The sequence below is a fragment of the Felis catus genome, chromosome A2 (assembly GCF_018350175.1).
Source record: "Felis catus isolate Fca126 chromosome A2, F.catus_Fca126_mat1.0, whole genome shotgun sequence".
Taxonomy (NCBI): domain Eukaryota; kingdom Metazoa; phylum Chordata; class Mammalia; order Carnivora; family Felidae; genus Felis; species Felis catus.
In genome coordinates, this window is record NC_058369.1 from 144,829,497 (window position 1) to 144,847,415 (window position 17,919).

The 17,919-nt window shown below is 49.7% G+C and overlaps 1 protein-coding gene and 1 long non-coding RNA gene across 3 annotated transcripts in view; one reads left to right on the forward strand and one right to left on the reverse strand.

Moving 5' to 3' along the window:
- Window positions 1-2,599: 2,599 nt before the first annotated feature.
- Window positions 2,600-17,919, reverse strand: part of LOC109497595 — a 33,498-nt gene continuing 18,178 nt past the window's right edge. For both annotated transcript variants that reach the window (XR_002740596.2, XR_002740595.2), the window contains exons 4-5: window positions 10,488-10,597; window positions 2,600-8,872 (exon numbers count right to left, since the gene is read on the reverse strand). This is a non-coding gene — a long non-coding RNA (uncharacterized LOC109497595). The remainder of the gene's footprint in view (window positions 8,873-10,487; window positions 10,598-17,919) is intronic.
- On the forward strand, window positions 3,688-7,696 carry LEP (leptin). The gene is given in 2 exon segments (NM_001009850.1): window positions 3,688-3,860; window positions 4,937-7,696. Coding segments are annotated over 2 exon segments (504 nt in total). The 5' UTR covers window positions 3,688-3,716; the 3' UTR covers window positions 5,297-7,696.

The following is a 17,919-nucleotide window of genomic DNA, read 5'->3' on the forward strand; positions in this document are numbered from 1 at the left end:
TATTCACTGGGCTTCCGGAAAGACCAGGAGTCTTCAGCCGGTCCCTCACTAGTCCTGATTCCTGACTTCCTGTGGCTCCATGCATGTCTTTTTTGTCTTCGAACCTGGTCCACAGTGGACGATTAATACATGTTAGCTGTCAACTGTCAGCTGTCCATTGAGTAATTACTATGTATAAGGTGCTGGGCTCAGTGAAGTTATAGTCGCCGTCTTAAATTATCCCTGCCCTGTCCAGTCCCAAACTGTGCTCTCACCAGCCACCTGTACCACCTTCTTGGACCACAGCCAGACCCCACTCAGGTATTGACACTCAGATGAACCCAGGAAGACTTGATATCCACTCTTTTCTGATGCCCACATCCAGGTGTATAAATTAACTAGCATTAAATTTGGCTGCATTTAGCAGAGACCCACAGCGGCTTAAACAAGACAGAGGTTATGTCTCTCTCACACACACAACACAAGTCCGGGGATGGGCAGTCTGAGGCCAGTATATCACCTTGGCCCCACAAAGTCCTCAGGGAACGGGGTTCCAGCTCCCTACTCCATCATTCATAAGGTGAGGCCCTCGTCCTCATGATCCAAGATGGCGTCAGAATGCCGGCTGCTATATCCGCAATCCAGGCATGGGATGGAGGAAGGGATGAGAAAAGAAGAGGCAAAGGCACATAACCCGAGAGCTGCCACAGAGTACCTCTGCTGAAATTTAATTGGCCAGACTTTTTTTTTTTTAATCTTTATTTTTGAGAGAGCCAGAGACAGAGTGCAAGAGGGGGAGGAACAGAGAGGGAGGGAGACACAGAATCCAAAGCAGGCTCCAAGCTCCGAACTGTCAGCACAGAGCCCCCCTTGGGGCTCGAACTCACGAACCACGAGATCATGACCTGAGCCAAAGTCGGACGCTTAATGGACTGAGCCACCCGGGCACCCCTGATTGGCCAGACTTTAGTGGCGTGGCCAAATCTAGTTGGGAGAAGCTGAGAAATGCTGTATTTATTCTGGATGGCCACATCCCCATCTAAACTTGGATATAAATTACTTGTAAAGAATGGAAGAATAGATATTGGAGACAACTAGCAGTCTCTACTAAAAGGGTTCGGTCTGTTCATGTTTGTGTACGTGCACATGATGTGTGTTATGTGTGTGAGCACGTGTGTTGTGTATACTGGTGGGCCACGTTCTCTCCACCACTTTGATCCCAGATGGGCTTGTTGTGAGTCCTCTGTGGAGCTCCTCTAGATCTGGCCTCTCCTCTTAGGCAGATTGAGCCTCAGCTTCTCAATTCAAGGAACTACAATGTATTTTCTGCATCCACCGAAGCATGTTATCAGTGGTGAGAGAGGGGCTTGTAAAACTGTTTTCCCATTCAGGTGTTACAGGGTGGCCATTATGTGAGAGCGACTATGACCAGAGTTAATCTGGCAATAAATTCTCTTGGGAAGGAGGGTGTCATTAACGCGAGAATCCTAGCAAAGGGTACCCCTCAATCTTGTGCCGCAGGGGAAACGCCCCGAAATACCAGGCACCCTGTTGAGATGACCCAAGGCGAGGAAAATGCTAGATTCAGCGTTGGTTACAGGTAGTGTTGCCCCAGCGTTTTAAGCCCTGCCCAGTAATCACGCAATTCCAAGAAACTGCTGACCTTTCCTACCCCCACCCCACCCCCCACCCACCCTTCAGCACATACACACACAATATGCAGGGGCTTGACGGGTTCATCTCATTTACTCTTTTGAGCCAGTGGGTATTATTCCGTTTTACTAATGAGAATGGGATGCTGTAGGGAAGTTAAGTATTTGCCTAGAGACTCATAGCTAAAAAGGGCAGAGCTGCTGCTGAACCCTCGGGGCCTGACCACTATTCTCTCCAACTTTATTAGGATTTCGTGGAACCCTGTTGGGGGTTAGCGCCACTGAACTCCCTTCCACAAACATTTGGCGCCAAGTGTTTACTCAGGTAATCGGTAGGTAATAGAGGGGGTGTCAACTTCTTAAGAAAGAAAACAAACACAAAAACGCCTGAAGGGCCCCTCCTGAATTACCTAGTATTTTTCATATTTGAAGTTGATTTGGTGGCACAGTCTCATAGCTTCATCCTAGAGCCGGGTATTTGTTTCCAAGGGCCATGGTCTCTGGAGGTGCCTGGGTTGAACATTGGGGTGGTTTGTAATTTGGGGCTCTCTTTAAAGGCTGGAGAAACCTTAGGGTGGGGGGAAGGCACCCCAGGCTTTCTGCGTTAAGCAGAACCCTGACTCTGCCGCTTACCTGTTTGACTTTGGGCAAGTTAACACATCTTCTCGACCTTCGTTTTCCCACGTCTATGAAATTCAGATGAAAAGCATACCTTTGATCAAGCATTATAAAGAAAGAATATATAAACAGCCACTTTTTTCTATTATATTGCCAGCATACGAATTATACTAATATTGCCACCTGTGGACAGAAAATGTACAGTCTATTTTTATCAATACCCAGATGAGGCAGAACATAAAAAGCAGAGATTAACTTTTTGGCCATCTCCAGCACCTTCATGCTAATATTTACTTACATTTGATTATCATTTCAGGCTCATGCACACATACTTAGCATGGATCACAGGCTCGCATACATTTCACTTTATTACCTTTTGTCTTTCGTGTCTCCTTAAAACTGCTGCTTATTCAAGGATCTGCATATTATTAATATTAGAATTCATTGTTCCATGACTTTGAAAGTGTCAAACATTCTGGACGAACATGTTAGATAGTCTCTCCTGCCTCCACCAGCTGTTTTCTGGCCACTGTGCCCACCACTGTCCACTCTTACTGACAGCCGCTCGGTCTTTAATACCCAGCTCAGGTGACACCTCTTCCAGGGAGCTCCCTTTGTACTCCTGTGATATCTTGCACTTGTCCTTCTTGTACGGTTTGTTCTGCCTGTATTGGAATGGACTGCTTCCCTGTTTATCTCTCCTATTAAAGCATAAGCCACCTGAGAGTAGAGAACATCTATTATTCACCACTGTATCCTTGGTGCTCGGTGCTGTATCCGACACATTTGAAGACCTTCCACCAGTGCCGGGTGGGTTCAGGCTCCCAGTGGGAGAGAAAGGAAGTTATAAAGCCAGTGAGAAATGCCATCACAGAGATATCAGCAGGCCGCTGTGGGAGAGTAATGGAGAGGACAAGTAACGTAATCTCTAGTAATAAGGGCAGTAATAGAGTACATTTCACAACACCTTTAAAGCTCTTGCACATGCATTATCTAATTTGATCCTCATAAAAGCCTCGAGGTAGGTATATTGCAGGAGATGGAGGTGGAGGTTTTCGTGGTTATGTGATGTGCTTAAAGTCATGCAGCTATTAAATGGCTGGATTCAGACCAGACCATAAAAGCTGGTTCTTTTCCTCGCAGCATGCAATCAAGTCGAATCGTCACCACCACGTCCATTTGCTCAGGCCCTGGCTTACTGCTCTGTGATCTATCCCACACCGCATCACAGAGTTGGTCAGGTCTTGCCTCCCCAAGGAAATGCATTTCATTAATGTACTTCTAGATAATGAATTGTCTTTGACTCTGAGGAGATGATCACTATGGCACAAAGCGAGTCTCCTTTTTATCCACGTCTGAAAATATGGTTGGTCACAGGGCATATGGGTGTTTTCTGAGATCACCAGCGACTTGCTACGTGTGGCTCCTTCTGTTTGCAGGCCCGAGACGTACATCCTGGGAAGGAAAATGCTTTGTGGACCCTTGTGCCGATTCCTGTGGCTTTGGCCCTATCTGTCCTATGTTGAAGCTGTGCCAATCCGAAAAGTCCAGGATGACACCAAAACCCTCATCAAGACGATTGTCACCAGGATCAATGACATTTCACACACGGTAGGGAGAGCCTGGGAAGACAATAGGTTTGCCCATGGGGGAACCAGGACCTCAGATGTCAGCTGAAGCCTGTGCAGCCACATGCAGGGGCCATGGTGGCCTTGACTCCTCCCTACCTCACAAACAGCCGCTTCCTACATGCGGGCTGTATTTAGAATTAGGAAGACTAAATGTGAATCTCCACACTTTGGTTCTCTATCTGTAAAACCTTAAGCTAGTTCCTCCATGTCTTTAAGGCTTGGTTTCATCAGCTAGCTAGTACAGTCCTCACCCAACTAGATAAACCCTCTCATAGAACCAGACCACAGTGTGCCTTCTTTAAAGGTTTTTCGTTGTGGGTTTGGTAGCCCCCAGTCTTAAAAGCCTGCTTGCTTACCCAGCATGGGGCAATCTAGAGACTTCCACATCTCCTGGACACCATACATGTCTAACAGTGGCCTCGGACAGCTCAGAACCAGAGTCTTGGGCATTTTATGGAGAGCAGCGTGTGAGTGTCCCTGCTTTCACGGTAGCTATCCGACAAGGCCACACGGGGTAGATCCAGGGTGTCCCAGTTTGGGTGGCGCAGAAAGTGAGGGCTGCAGGCCACCCCCTCCTGGTATCCAGCGTTATTGGAGCAGAGGAGTGAGGCAGGGCCGGCCTTGATCCCTGAGGGGCCAGAGGCCTTGGAGGACCTGACTGGGAAGGAGGAGTCCTCTGGGAGTGGAAGGGTGTGAGGCTAGGGAAGGGGCACTCAGGGAGGACCTCAGTGCCTGGGGAAGAGACTTAACTAAGCAGGAATCAGGCCTCATGGCTGGTTCTACAGCAGAGGTCATTTGGAGGAGGGAACGATCTTCAAAGATCCATCTGGAAGGGGAGGGCAGGGTGATTCGGGAAGGACAGGAAGATAGAAGTCCAGGAGATCAGCTTGGAAGCTTGGCAGTCACCGGGGCACAAGAATCAAGGGCCTGGGCCAGGGCGGTGAGGAAGGGGAGAGGAGGCAGCCAAGAGAGCGGGCCTCCACATTCATGGGAAAGGCGAGAGCCTTGCAGAACCAACTTCTCTGAGCCCCTGCTCTCCCTTTTCCTCTCGCACAGCAGTCTGTCTCCTCCAAACAGAGAGTCGCTGGTCTTGACTTCATTCCTGGGCTCCACCCTGTCCTGAGTTTGTCCAAGATGGACCAGACATTGGCCATCTACCAACAGATCCTCACCGGTCTGCCTTCTAGAAACGTGGTCCAAATATCTAATGACCTAGAGAACCTCCGGGACCTTCTCCACCTGCTGGCTTCCTCCAAGAACTGTCCCTTGCCCCGGGCCAGGGGCCTGGAGACCCTCGAGAGCCTGGGCGGTGCCCTGGAAGCCTCACTCTACTCCACGGAGGTGGTGGCCCTGAGCAGGCTGCAGGCTTCTCTACAGGACATGCTTTGGCGGCTGGACCTCAGCCCTGGGTGCTGAGGCCTGGAAGACCTCTCGTCCCAAAGTCGAGGAGAGAACCCATGGCTCCCAGGTGTCTTCAGCAGAGAGCCTGTGTGGGTGTCCTTTATCCAGGCCCCAGGCCATTAGTCTCTCACACCTTTGAGCCACTCTTCCAAAGGCATAAGCCTTCAAGGCACGAAACCAAAGATAGAATGCATGATTCTGTGCTCACCGGGAAGGGAGACCCACCCGGCAATGAACCGGACCTGAGGATCTCACAAAAGCCTTCCTTCCTGTGCCACCTCCCCTCTCACCGCATGCTTCAGCGTGACCTGGGGTGATTTCAGGAGGCACCCGCTGAGCCTTTGGACCATCAAGCGAGGTTCTGTCTGAGAATTCTGAGAACACCATGACGGTTACATCCACATAGCTGCAAACTCCCAAGCAACACATTATTTATTCTGCGTTTTATCCTGGATGGATCCGAAGCAAAACAGCAGCTTTTCCAGGCTCTTTGGGGCCAGCCAGGGCTAGGGATGCTGCTTCCAGCCCCGCTGGTGGGCCTGGCTAAGGCAAACCCATTTCTATGTGACTTGAGGGCTCTCAAGTTAGTTCTTTGGTAACTGGTTTTGTTTCTACCGTGACTGATGTGAAATTACAGTGTTTGCAATGGCATTGCCCTGAGCAGATCTCCAAGGACCAGGTTCTTCCAAAAAGAAGATGAATTTTGTCAAGTGTGATATATAGATGTGTGCACCTGGAGGTGGGGGAACGTGTTAGTGGGAAGGGGAAGGATCAGAATGTATTTTCTGAATTACATTTGTGTGATGGGCTCTTCGGATGGGGTGGAGTCATTTTCTCATCTCTGCAGCCACTTAGTGTGGTTTTCTGGAAAATAACAAAGGAGATGACTCCTTTGGGAGGGGGGGGTTGTGGGGTTTTGGCAGCCACCTATGGAGGGAGGCTGGGGACTGTCTATTGGGACAGTTGTGAGCTCTGGCCTTCTCCAATTGCGAGAGAGAGGTCTTTCTTATCAGGGAGTGAGGATCCCTCACTGGAGACCATGATCCCCAGAGCAGGGGTCCTTGGAATGGCCCTTGGAATGGTCTGGGGATGATCCCACACTGGATTTATTACATGGCAGTACCCCTACTTGGGATTTGCATGCCAAATTGTGGTTCTCATCAGACTGGCCCACCCAAAGCACGACCATGTTTCCTACCCATTTGGTGTGGATTTTTATTCCAGTGGGAAGGTCTGTGGGCTTTGGCGGGTGGTCCCAAAACTTGGGCCAGCAATGCTGAGTGCCAGGACTCCCGGGCCGGGCTGCCAGGAGCGCCTTTCCCACTAGAGGTCATGGTTGGTGGGATGAATGAACAAGGAGGCTTGGGTTTTCCACCGTCCTGCCACTGTTATGAGGCCATCACGTGACCGGGGGTGGCTCTGTCCAAGGAAATTCGAATCAAAGCTATCAACGTTCAGACTGAGCACCTACTTCGCGCTCAGCCCTGATTGGTGCTATGGGCTAGAGAAGCTCACCAAGTAAACGTTAAAATCCAGTCTTGCCCTCAGGGACCTTGCATTCCCGATGGTAAAAACTTTACACAGCAGCGCTAAGGCTGGCCTTTCACCATGGTAACCAAGCTGCTAAAAGAGCGAGCTCCTGAGCAGGTGGGAAATGCTGGGCGGAGGGTGGCAGTCCTCAGGGGCCCACTGGCTAACCCTGCTTGCACTTGGTAGCATTTTTGCTTTTCAGGGCCCGGCAGCATTAATTACCGTGTAGCCACATCCCTTTGAAGCAGCTTGGCTGACAATTTAAAAATGAGAACATGCCTGAGACCATAACAGCTGATAGGTAGCTGGGCCAAGACTAGAGCTCAGGTCCTCTGGCTCCCCAGAGTGTCCCCGCAGCCAGGTCGTGCTCCCCGGAGGTACAAATAGGCACTGGGCAAGGGAGACAAGGAGTGATTGCTGGGAGCGAGGAGCTGGAGGCAACTTTGCAGGAGGTGAGGGATGTGAATTGCCTGGAGGGTGGAGGCTGTTTTGTTGGCGCTGAGACACCAGGGTGAAGGCAAGTGCAGCCAGTTACAAAGAAAGGCAGACAAAGGACAGACGAGAGGGAAAGGGACACCTGGAAGAGGCCTTCTGCGGCAAAGAAGTTTGATATCGAAAGGGTTAAGAGTTGAAAGTTCCAGAGCAGAGCGATTCATGAGATGGACAGAGTAAGGCCCGTTCTGGAGAATACGACCTAGATAATCACTACCACCCAGTCAGGCTGGGATCTTTTAAGCCTTTCATTCACCAAAACCGGGCACTGTGGCTTATTCTCAGAGTGTAAAAGTTCTAAAATGTAAATGATTGTCTTTTTTTTGTAACTTCAAAAAATTTTTTTGGTTGTTAAAAAAAAAAAAAATCCAAATAAATTAACTTTGCCCCCTGGTCTTTGTTCTGTGTCACCCTTTGTGGAGGGGCTTTAGAAGAGCTATTGTGGGTGACAGGCCACGGCCTGGCTGGCCTCCAACCCCCACTGGGTTCAGCTCTGCCCGGGCTTGGCCACAGCCGGCCGCCAGTTATTCAGGCTAAAGGATTCCCCCAAAGCACAGAGCTGGCAAAATGAGCACATTCTGTGGGTCTGCAAATCAGCCTTGAGAAGCGCCAAATTGTTTTTTAAGCAAAAAAGAACGACAACAACAACAACAAAGCTGTAAGCAAACAAACAACGTGCGGCCTAACAGCAGACCCAAGCAGGTGCATCGACCCTGGGAAAGACAGGACTCCTCTTGTTCCGGGCGCAGAGCACAATCGTCTCTGCGGTGCAGCTAGAACGTGACAGTTCCAACCCAGGGAGGACTGGAGGTGGGGGTGGGGGGCTGGCCCATCCAATAATCACTTCCATGGGCAATTTCAAAGTATAGTTGACAGCGGCCAGTCCTTTTCCTGAGTACTCGTTTAAGTGGTGGAGGAAAGGGAGACAGAGCTGCAGAATGAGGAGAAACCACAGCTGGGGGCGGGTATCGGATAAGGCGGGAACGGCCTAAATGGGTCACTTGGCAACTCGGGAAGTGGCTGGCCTCTGTACCCGTGAAGACTCCTGTAGTTGCAAGTGACGGAAACCCAACGCAAACCAACTTAAACATAGAAGGATTTGGGGCCCACATTGCTTAGAAGTCCAGCATGGTCTCTTACAAGACTTTCCTCTGCACTCATCCCCAAGGACCTAGAAAGGTACCAATACCGTGACCTCTCCAGTCCCTGCCTGCCTGAGGTGGGTAGCAGGGGCTTGGGGACAATGGGTTTGCCCCTTGGTGGCCATCTGGGACTGTCTGAGATGTCTTGTTTCTGAGTAGGCACGAGCCTTAGTAGCTCCCCGAAGTGGTCTGGAAGGCAGCCCGCAGTAACAGGGGTCTCGGAGCAGAGGCCTGGAAATGTCGTTCCCTTCTCGGTGAGGTGGCTCCCAGGGTCAGAGTGGAAGGGTATGTTCTTCAAGTATCCTTCCAGAACCTTTCCCATCCTCGGGCATTCTCTTGCTCTCCCGCCGAGGCTGAGCTCACATCTCCCAAACAGCTGGCAGCGTCTGACCACGTCCAACCTTCAAAGGCAGGTCTTTTGCAGAGTCTGGTGAGAAAGAAGTCAGGTCAACCCAGCAGGACCTTTCAGAAGAACCCCATCTCAGATTCGTGCACAGCAGCATACAACCAAAAACATGACGCCCCGTTTCCCCTCAAAGAATTTAGAGTCGTTCATTCCAGGCTTTTACCATCAAGATCTGAGTCTAGTGCTGACTACCCAGAGTCACTGATTAGTTCACTGGTACACTGTCACCCTCAGCTCTTTGGGGTCCTTCCCCAGGAATGCACTATCTCAGACCTGAGATGGTTGAGTCAAGGATGGAAAGAAGGTGATGGAGCCTCCACGCCCAGCCCTCATCTCAACCCCAGCTCCCAGCACAGAGGGTGCCTAACCCTTAGGCCAGTTACTTAATCCCTCTTAGCCTCAGTTTGTCATCTGTACAATGGGAATGTAATATAGCACCTTCATCAGAGGTCTTTAGAAGATAGGACGATAAAATATTTGGGAAGCGATTAGCCCCATGGGTGAGGTACAAAAAGCAGTCAAAAAATCATGTTGTTGTTATCGGTACTAATGAGTCAAGGAAGCAAAAGGAGTGAGAATTGCTTTCGCGGACAGCCCTCCTTGAGATAGTCACAGCTTTGGTAGGGATGCCCGGGCACAGGGCTCCCCTGTGGCTCCTTAGGAAGCCCTCTCAGCCCCCACGGGGCAGCCAGAAGGTGAGGGGGAGAGGGAAGGTCCCCGTGGAGCAAATCTCAACCAGTGAGGAATGGGGGTCTGTGGATAAATCCCCCAGCCTCCCACCCTCCGGAGGGGCAATTTTAAGGGGCAATCTGTAGGACTGGGGCCTGGGTGCACACACCAGTCACATCCAAGGGGCATTCCTGATTGGCTTTTCCCCTTGCCTGGCCCCGCTGTCCCTGCTCCTCGCTCCTGCTTCCTAGCGTCACCTCCTAAATACGCCTCCTGCACCAGAACCCTGGTCTCCAGCGCTGCTTGTGGAGCAACACAGATCAGGCAACTACAGAGCAAATGGAGATAGATTTGGATGCTGGGAGAACTGTGAAGCCAGACTCCAGAGAGGTGTAGGAACCACACGCCAGAACTCAGAGAACCGTCCCTAGGAGCCCAAGGGAGAAAAGGAGAGAGGGTTCCTGAGGAGAAAGGAAATCCACTTGGGGAAAGTTTGACACGGGAAAGAAAGCGAGGACAGGAAAAGGAATCTACTAAATGGAAGAATTACAAGATTAATAAGGAAGGGAAGGGAAGGGGAAGGGGGAGGGAGGGGGGAGGAAAGAGGGGAGCAGAGGAAGGAAGGAAGGGAATGAAAAGAGAAGAAATAAATATAAAGTTAACATTGCCAGGGTCACCTGGGTGGCTCAGTCGGTTGAGGGTCCGACTTCGGTTCAGGTCATGGTCTCACAGTTCATGAGTTCAAGCCCCGGGTCAAGCTCTGCGCTGACAGCTCAAAGCCTGGAGCCTGCTTCGGATTCTGTGTCTCCCTCTCTTTGTCTCTCTGCCCTTCCCCCACTCGCACTCTGTCTCTCCCTCAAAAATAAACATTAAAAAGCAAACAAAAAACGTTGCCTGTCTTAGTGCATGTGGGCCGGCTAGAACCGAATACCTGAGGCTGGGTGGCTTGTAAACAACAGAAATTTACTTCTCACAGTTCCGGAGGCTGGAGCTTCAAGATCAAGGTGCCAGCAGCTTCCATGTCTGGTGAGCACCTGCTTCCTGGTTCGCAGACCACATCTGTGACTGTGTCCTCACCTGGTGGAAGGGGCAAGGGAGCTCTCTGAGGTCTCTCCTATAGGGCACTAATCTCCTTCATGAGAGCTCCACCCTTACCCTAAGCACTTTCCAAAGGCCCCGCCTCCTAACACCTAACCTTGGAGGTTAGGATTTAACATGAATTCTGGGGTGACACAAATATTCAATCTGTGGCATTGCTTTACGATCGCTGATTGGAGGAAAGATTAGGTCAAATCAAGGGAGTCTCAACCACTGACTATTTCTTGCATAAAATGTCTTCTTACAATAAAGGGACCTAATATTAGCATTTCTTCCTTCTACTGAGTTCCCATAGCCCTTGGTCACTCAGCGCAGCTCACGGGGAATCCTTTCTGTTGAGGTCTCACCCCTACACCCTTCCCTGCCCCTGACTGTAAGCCTGTGCGGACAGAGTCGCCTCGTCCCGGGCCTGGCTGTTGTGTGCGGCTCAGTACAGGCCCCCCGCTCTTACTTGGTGACCAAAGGAACTGAGACGCCTATAGTAACAAGCCTGTTATATCAGGTCAGCAAATTCTATAAAAAGCCTGAAAACAGCCCTACCATGAAAGGGTAAACTTCTTAAAATTCTGCTTACTCTTGGGGTGCCTGGGTGGCTCAGTTAGTTAAGCATCTGACTTTGGCTCAGGTCATGATCTCATGGCTCATGAGTTCGAGCCCCATGTCGGGCTCTGTGCTGACAGTTCAGAGCCTGGAGCCTGCTTCAGATTCTGTGTCTCCCTCTCTCTCTGCCTCTTCTCCGCTTGTTCTCTGTCTCTCTCTCTCTCAAAAATAAATAAAGACATTAAAAAAATAAAAATAAATTCTGCTCACTCCTAACTTGCTCAACAAACTTCTTCCTTTTTAGTTCGAAGATACCGTCCGTAAAAGACAACGTGAGACAATGATGGAAATCTGAGCAGGAATTCTATTTTAGATGATGAAAGGGATTATTATTAATTTTATTAGCTGCGGTGATGGCATGGTGGTTCATTATTTTTCAATGCTTCCTTACTCATTAGAAATTCAAACAGAGGGGTGCCTGGGTGGCTCAGCCGGTTGAGCGTCTGATTTTGGCTCAGGTCATGATCTCATGGCTCATGAGTTCAAGCCCTGTGTCAGGCTCTGTGCTGACAGCTAAGAGCCTGGAGCCTGCTTCAGATTCTGCATCTCTCTCTCTCTGTCCCTCCCCTGCTTATTCTCTCTCTTTCTCTCTCTCTCTCTCTCTCTCTCAAAAAAAAAAAATAAACATTAAAAAAATCTCTAAAAAAAAGAAATTATACATATATATATATATATATATATATATATATATATATATAGGGTTAGATAAACAAGGTCAATACCGTGTTGATAATTGTTAAAACTGGGTAATAGGTACACAAGACTTTATTACAGCAAACTCTCTACTTTGGGGCAGGATTTCCAGATCAACACTTTAGGGTAAGGTGCAGTCCAGCCTGGCCCCTCCACGGGTGGAAGCAGGAGGGGGTGAAGGGAAGAGGGAGAAGGAGAATACGATGTGGAGCTGAGTTGTATTTAACTTCACATTTGATTTCACTGCCTGGCAGATGTCCCAGGGCCTGGGGGGCTATGACAGACTGTCAGTGTGGGTGTGAAACAGCGAACTAAAACAGAGATTTAACAAATCAAACAAGGAGACAGTGGTGAGAGCCAGCTGCAAGATATTGGAGAGGCAAATCCTGATGCTTATAAGAAAAAGCCGAAGGAGTGGAAATTAGACCCTCGGGCGTTGCCCTAGCTCTGCTGGGCCTTGGGGTGCCCCATGGAAGCCACGGAACTCCCCTTCTCCCTCCCCAACAGGGAATCGTGGTGTCCCCACCCCATGGCTGTCCCTCTGTATTAAATACAAAGTATAAGGTGAGAAGCCCTGAGACCATTCGTGAAGGATAATGGGATTCCTGTGTCTTTTCCCCAGCTTAAGTTATTGTAATAAAAAAACACTTCATTCCTACCTTCAAAACCTTGTCCCCGGGGCTCTGGATCTGGCTGCAGCCTAGAGCAGGGTCATCCCTTTTCTCCCCTGGCTTATGGCAGACCCGCCCGGTGTAGGAGCAAATCTCTATTCCTCTCCACCCAGCCACCCGCACACCTGCTACAGAAACTTCAGGAGATTCGGAGGGTTCAGAGCGGGGCAGGCCAAGGGACCTACTCAGAGGGAGAGTGAGGCTTCCCCCTTTGGGTCTAAGCCAGAGCCCTTGGCACTGAATGCTATTGAACCTCAGACAGGCCCTTCCTGTCAAAGGCCAGTGTTTCATCTCAGGCAGATGTCCCCGAGGAATATCACAGACCAGAAAACCAACCCTGAGATCGCCTCGACTGTCCCATCCTATTTTTGGCCGTAATTCCTGAGGAAACACCAACCCTCGTAGTTTCAACTTTTCTGTTTATAAAATCTGTGTATTTATCTGAGGGAAAACTAGCAGGTGCAGCACGAGTGAAGCTCCCCACCCCCACCCTGCCAGGCCTGAGACAGTGACAGAAGGGGACACCCCTGCTCCCTTCCACACTTGGGCTTGGACCTCCCATAGGACTCAAAATCTGGACCTGGTCTCCACAGGCCAGTAATTATTTGGAGATCACGGCAACGGCCCAGAACCCCCCTCCTTACTTCAGGATGGAGAGATTTGTGACCTTTCATTCCTTACAAGAGCAAGGCAGTGTGTTTGTTATTTGTCCCACATACTGGATGATGGCTTAGAGATTTGGCCCAAGACTTGCCCAAAAGCTCGTATCTGCGGATTAGAACCTGAGCCTCCAGACTCGCCAGACCCAGAGGGATATAAGTGTCTATCTATCCCCCACCCCACCCAAGCCCACACCCACGTACGGATTTCCGGGTATCTTCTGTTTGCTGTCCCACCGCCTTCCCTCCCCATCAGAGGGACAGCCGTCTGGAAAAACACTCGCTGGCCACGTCACTGTCCTAATGTGAAGAGCTCGCAGTGTGGGTTGCTTGTGCACAGACACACACGGCGTGGAAGCAGACGCCTGTGCAGAGGGCTCCAGGGTTCACCCTCCGTGTGCTTACCTTCCACCAGCACTCCTGAAGCTCCCCGCGTTAGTCACCTGTCCTGTTACTTTTCCTGGGCAAGGAGCCCTTTAAACACAGATCAGAAGGAGCACCTGGGTGGCTCAGTCAGTTGAGCATACAGCTTTTGATTTTGGCTCAGGTCGTGATCTCCTGGTTTGTGGGATCAAGCCCTGAGTCGGGCTCTGAGCTGACAGTACAGAGCCTGCTTGGGATTCTCTCTCTCTCTCTCTCTCTGCCCCACCCCTGCTCCTACTTGCACTCTCTCCCTCTCAAAATAAATCAAAAGCTTTAAACAAAATCGCAGACCAGAAAACCAACGCTTGGGGCTCCTGGGCAGCTCAGTTGGTTGAGCGTCTGACTTTGGCTCAGATCATGATCTCGCAGTTCGTGAGTTCAAGCCCCACATGGGGCTTTGTGCTGACAGCTCAGAGCCTGGAGCCTGTTTTGGGTTCTGTGTCTCCCTCTCTCTCTGCCACTCCCCTGCTCACACTCTGTGTGTGTGTCTCTCTCTCAAAAATAAATAACTTTTAAAAAAAGTTTAAAGAAAAAAGAAAACCAACCCTCACCCGTCTACGTCCCCTCACTTGTATATATTTTATTTACACATTTGTTAACATCTCCCTCCTACCTCCACCCACCCCACCCCACCCAACACATACAAGCCCCTGACAGGCAAGGATGCTCTTTGGGTCTGTTTTCTTTTCTTTTAATGTTTATTTATTTTGAGAGAGATAGCATGAATAGGGGAGGGACAGAGAGAGGGAGAGAATCCCAAGAAGACTCCAAGCTATCATCAGCCAAGAGCCAGGTGTGGGGCTCGATCTCATGAAGCATGAGATCATGACCTAAACCGAAATCAAGAATCAAACACTTAACCCACGGAGCCACCTAGGTGCCCTGGGTCTGTTTTATTTTCTACTCTATCTCTAGCACATTGGCCAGATCCTGGCCCAGAGTAAGTACAAAACAATTATTTGTTGGCTGAATGGGTATCCGACTTCAAGAGCTGAATGCACATATACGCTTTGCATTTGGGCCATTAAATTTAAGAACAGAAGAACACCCATGAGGGGAGGCAGAATTCTGGGCAGTCTGTCTACTTAGATGATCCCAAGACAGATATGGTTGCTAAAGCCTTGCCGTGTGGACAATGCTGGAGGAAGATTGGAGGTCAATAGGTAGAATTTAGCAGAAGGCAAATTCGGGCTTAAACTCACAGTTGGAGCTGCCCTACCATAGGGGTATGGGCGAACTTTTGCAGGGAAGCATCCCATGAGTCATGACTTTTAGTCTCCATTCCCTTAAGTAGTCTCCTTCCACATGACTCAGAGCCTGGCCATGTGACTTGCTTTGCCCAATGGGATAATTACCATTCCATTGCCAACCATTCCGGTTGTATTAAGCATATTTTTTTATTGTTTATTTAGTTTTTTATTTTTGATTAATGTTTATTTATTTAAAAATTTTTAATGTTTATTTTTGAGAGAGAGAGAGAGAGAGAGAGAGAGTGCAAGCAGGGCAGTGGCAGAGAGAGAAGGAGACACAGAATCTGAAGCAGGCTTCAGGCTCTGAGCTGTCAGCACAGAACCTGACGCGGGGTTCAAACCCACAGACCCGTGAGATCATGACCTGAGCCGAAGTCGGACACTTAGACTGAGCCACCCAGGTGCCCCTATTTTTTTGTTTTGTTTTGGTTTTGGTTTTGGTTTGGTTTTGAGAAAGAGAGAGAGAGCGCACAAGCAGGGGAAAGGCAGAGAGAGGGAGACACAGCAGGCTCCAGGCTCTGAGCTGTCAGCACGGAGCCCGACGTGGGGCCCGAACCCACGCACTGCAAGATCATGACCTGTGCTGAAGTTGGATGCCCAATGGACTGAGCCCCCCAGGCGCTCCTAAGCATGTTTTTAACTATCTGTATTTTCTGATGCTTTGACATTTAGGGGCCTTGTTGACGCTAGAGGGACTGCACCCTCCATGGTTAGCTAATGCCCAGAGATAACAAACAACTCTGCAGGGAGCATTCCTCCCAAATGCAAACTAACCAATCAGCCACCACCTCTGCTGGGCTCTCACACTCAGGGCCACAACCCCCTGCTCTAATCACCCCAGGGCCAGGTAGCAAATAACTAGAGCTAGCCCCTGTGCCTTAAAATCTGCCAAGATCATTCAAACTGGCCAATCCTAAACCTGCTTTCCCTGCCTGGCCTTGCTTTTCTGGTGTGGTTAAACCAGTGCCCAAATCATGTCCATAGGAATCATTCTCTAACTCTCAGTTTTGCTTCCTTCAAAATTGGGGCCATTCTTAGGTGGTGGCAATGGTGACCACCAAAAACTCCAGGCTTCTGCTCTGCAGCTTGGCAACTCCCCAAAGAAGAGAACTTCTCCTTCCTAATTATTCCAGCAAAAGTCTCAGGGCTGACTCTCATTGGCTTAGCTTGGATTACATGCCTCTTGCTGAGCCAATCGCAGTGGCCAGGGGGATACAGTACTCTGGTTGGAGAGATTTGAGTCATCCCAGAAACTGGGGAAGGGCTCAATCCCACTTGGAATGAAAATGGGTAAAGGGTAATTTCCCAAAGGAAAAAAGGGTTCAATTGCCAAAAAGAAAGAGGAATGGATTCTGGGAAGGCAGCAACAACAGACAACCTGTTCAGGAATGCTCTGAGCTTTTCTGTCCTGGCCTCTTTGATAGCCTTCCAGAGCCTTGTTCCAACATGGATTTCTTTCTATGAGAGCAAAGAGAGGGGGGGTTCACTTTGACCCTTTACTTACTCGTGTGAAGAACCAAAACCAGTTACAACTGGCTTTTAACTTCAACCACACAGCGTCAAATTAAAAAATGATGTTTGACCTCAGGCTTTGAAGAGGGCGTGACAATTGTCCTTGGCCCTGAGAACTTCTGAAAAGAATGGAGAATATTTTTTGCTATTGGTTATATTGGATTGGGCCTTGGTATGAAATCACCCAAATTGTCATTGTTCACGTTACGCTTATTCTATTGGTCTCTCTGCTTTGTCTGGGGTCACTCTTTTCCATTGAGAAAATTGGTTCCTTTTCTCCTCCCTTATAATGGAGCTCATGCTCCCAATACTTTATCTTATAAGGCATGGCTGGGTGCTTTACAATAAGCATGATGCCCATAACAATCCTTTACAGTAGAATAACACCTTCCTTCTAGAAAGGACTTTCACTCATTATTGTATTTGATGCCCACAATAACCAGGGTGTAGGAGTGTAGTATTATACTCCTCTTCTTTAGATATGAAAATAGACTCAGAGAGGGCACGTGACTGGCTGAAGGTCACAGAGCCCTGTCGCCTTGGGCAGAAGGAAAATGTTGGCAAGGAATAAACAGGCATTTCTTTAAGGCTTCATTTATTTACCAAGATTAGACTTTATTGCTGCAAAGCTAATCAGGACTAAAACCCCAGAGGAGCTAGTTTGCAGTATGCAAACTACAGTAGCTCAGAAGACCAAAACACAAACAGAGTCACAGGGCCACCCACAGCCATGACTAGAGCCCAGCCCAGCGTGTCTGCCCTTGGGCTCATCCACAAGCAAGTGCAAGAGATGCAGTCCCAGCCCGGCCCCCTGGAGAGCAGTTCTCCATTCAGCACAAGCACCCGGGAGCCTACATCTGTGGCTCGGCTCTTCTGTGGAACTCCTCCGCTCCTACCTAGCGCCTTCTCTCCTCAGACAAACTGGTAGTTGGGCCACAGATGGGACTGAGGCTTTGGTCTACAGAGAGGGAAGGGATACGTCTGGTAGGGCCTGGAATGCTGGAGAGATCTTAAGCCTGAGTACACACTCCAGGCTGATATACTTAGGGTTTCCCTTCCAAGGACTCTCTCCTTCCTTACCCACCTCCTTGCCTTTTCCCTCTGTGCCCATCCTCTGTGCTGAAATCCCAGTCAGAGAGCTAGCTGGCAGTCCTCTTTGGCTTGGTCTTCACACACTCACAAATTCTGCTTGCCACCGAAGAAAAGAAGGGACCCAAGTAGCCAGAGGAGACAGTGTCCCTTTCACGGGAGGAAGAGCCTCTGGGGAACTGGGGGACCCTCCTCCATTCCTTGTCCTGCCTCTGGAAGCTTCCAAGCCATCCTCTCACCCAGACACTCTGGACCCAGAACAGACTGGCCAGAGAGTAAGTGACCCAACCCCAGGGCACTCTGGGAAGCCTACTGTGTTGGCCCCAGACCCCACGACGGGGAGGGTAGTAGATTTCCAGCCTTATCTGAGATGAATGGGACAGGGCTCATCAAAGCCTGCCTGG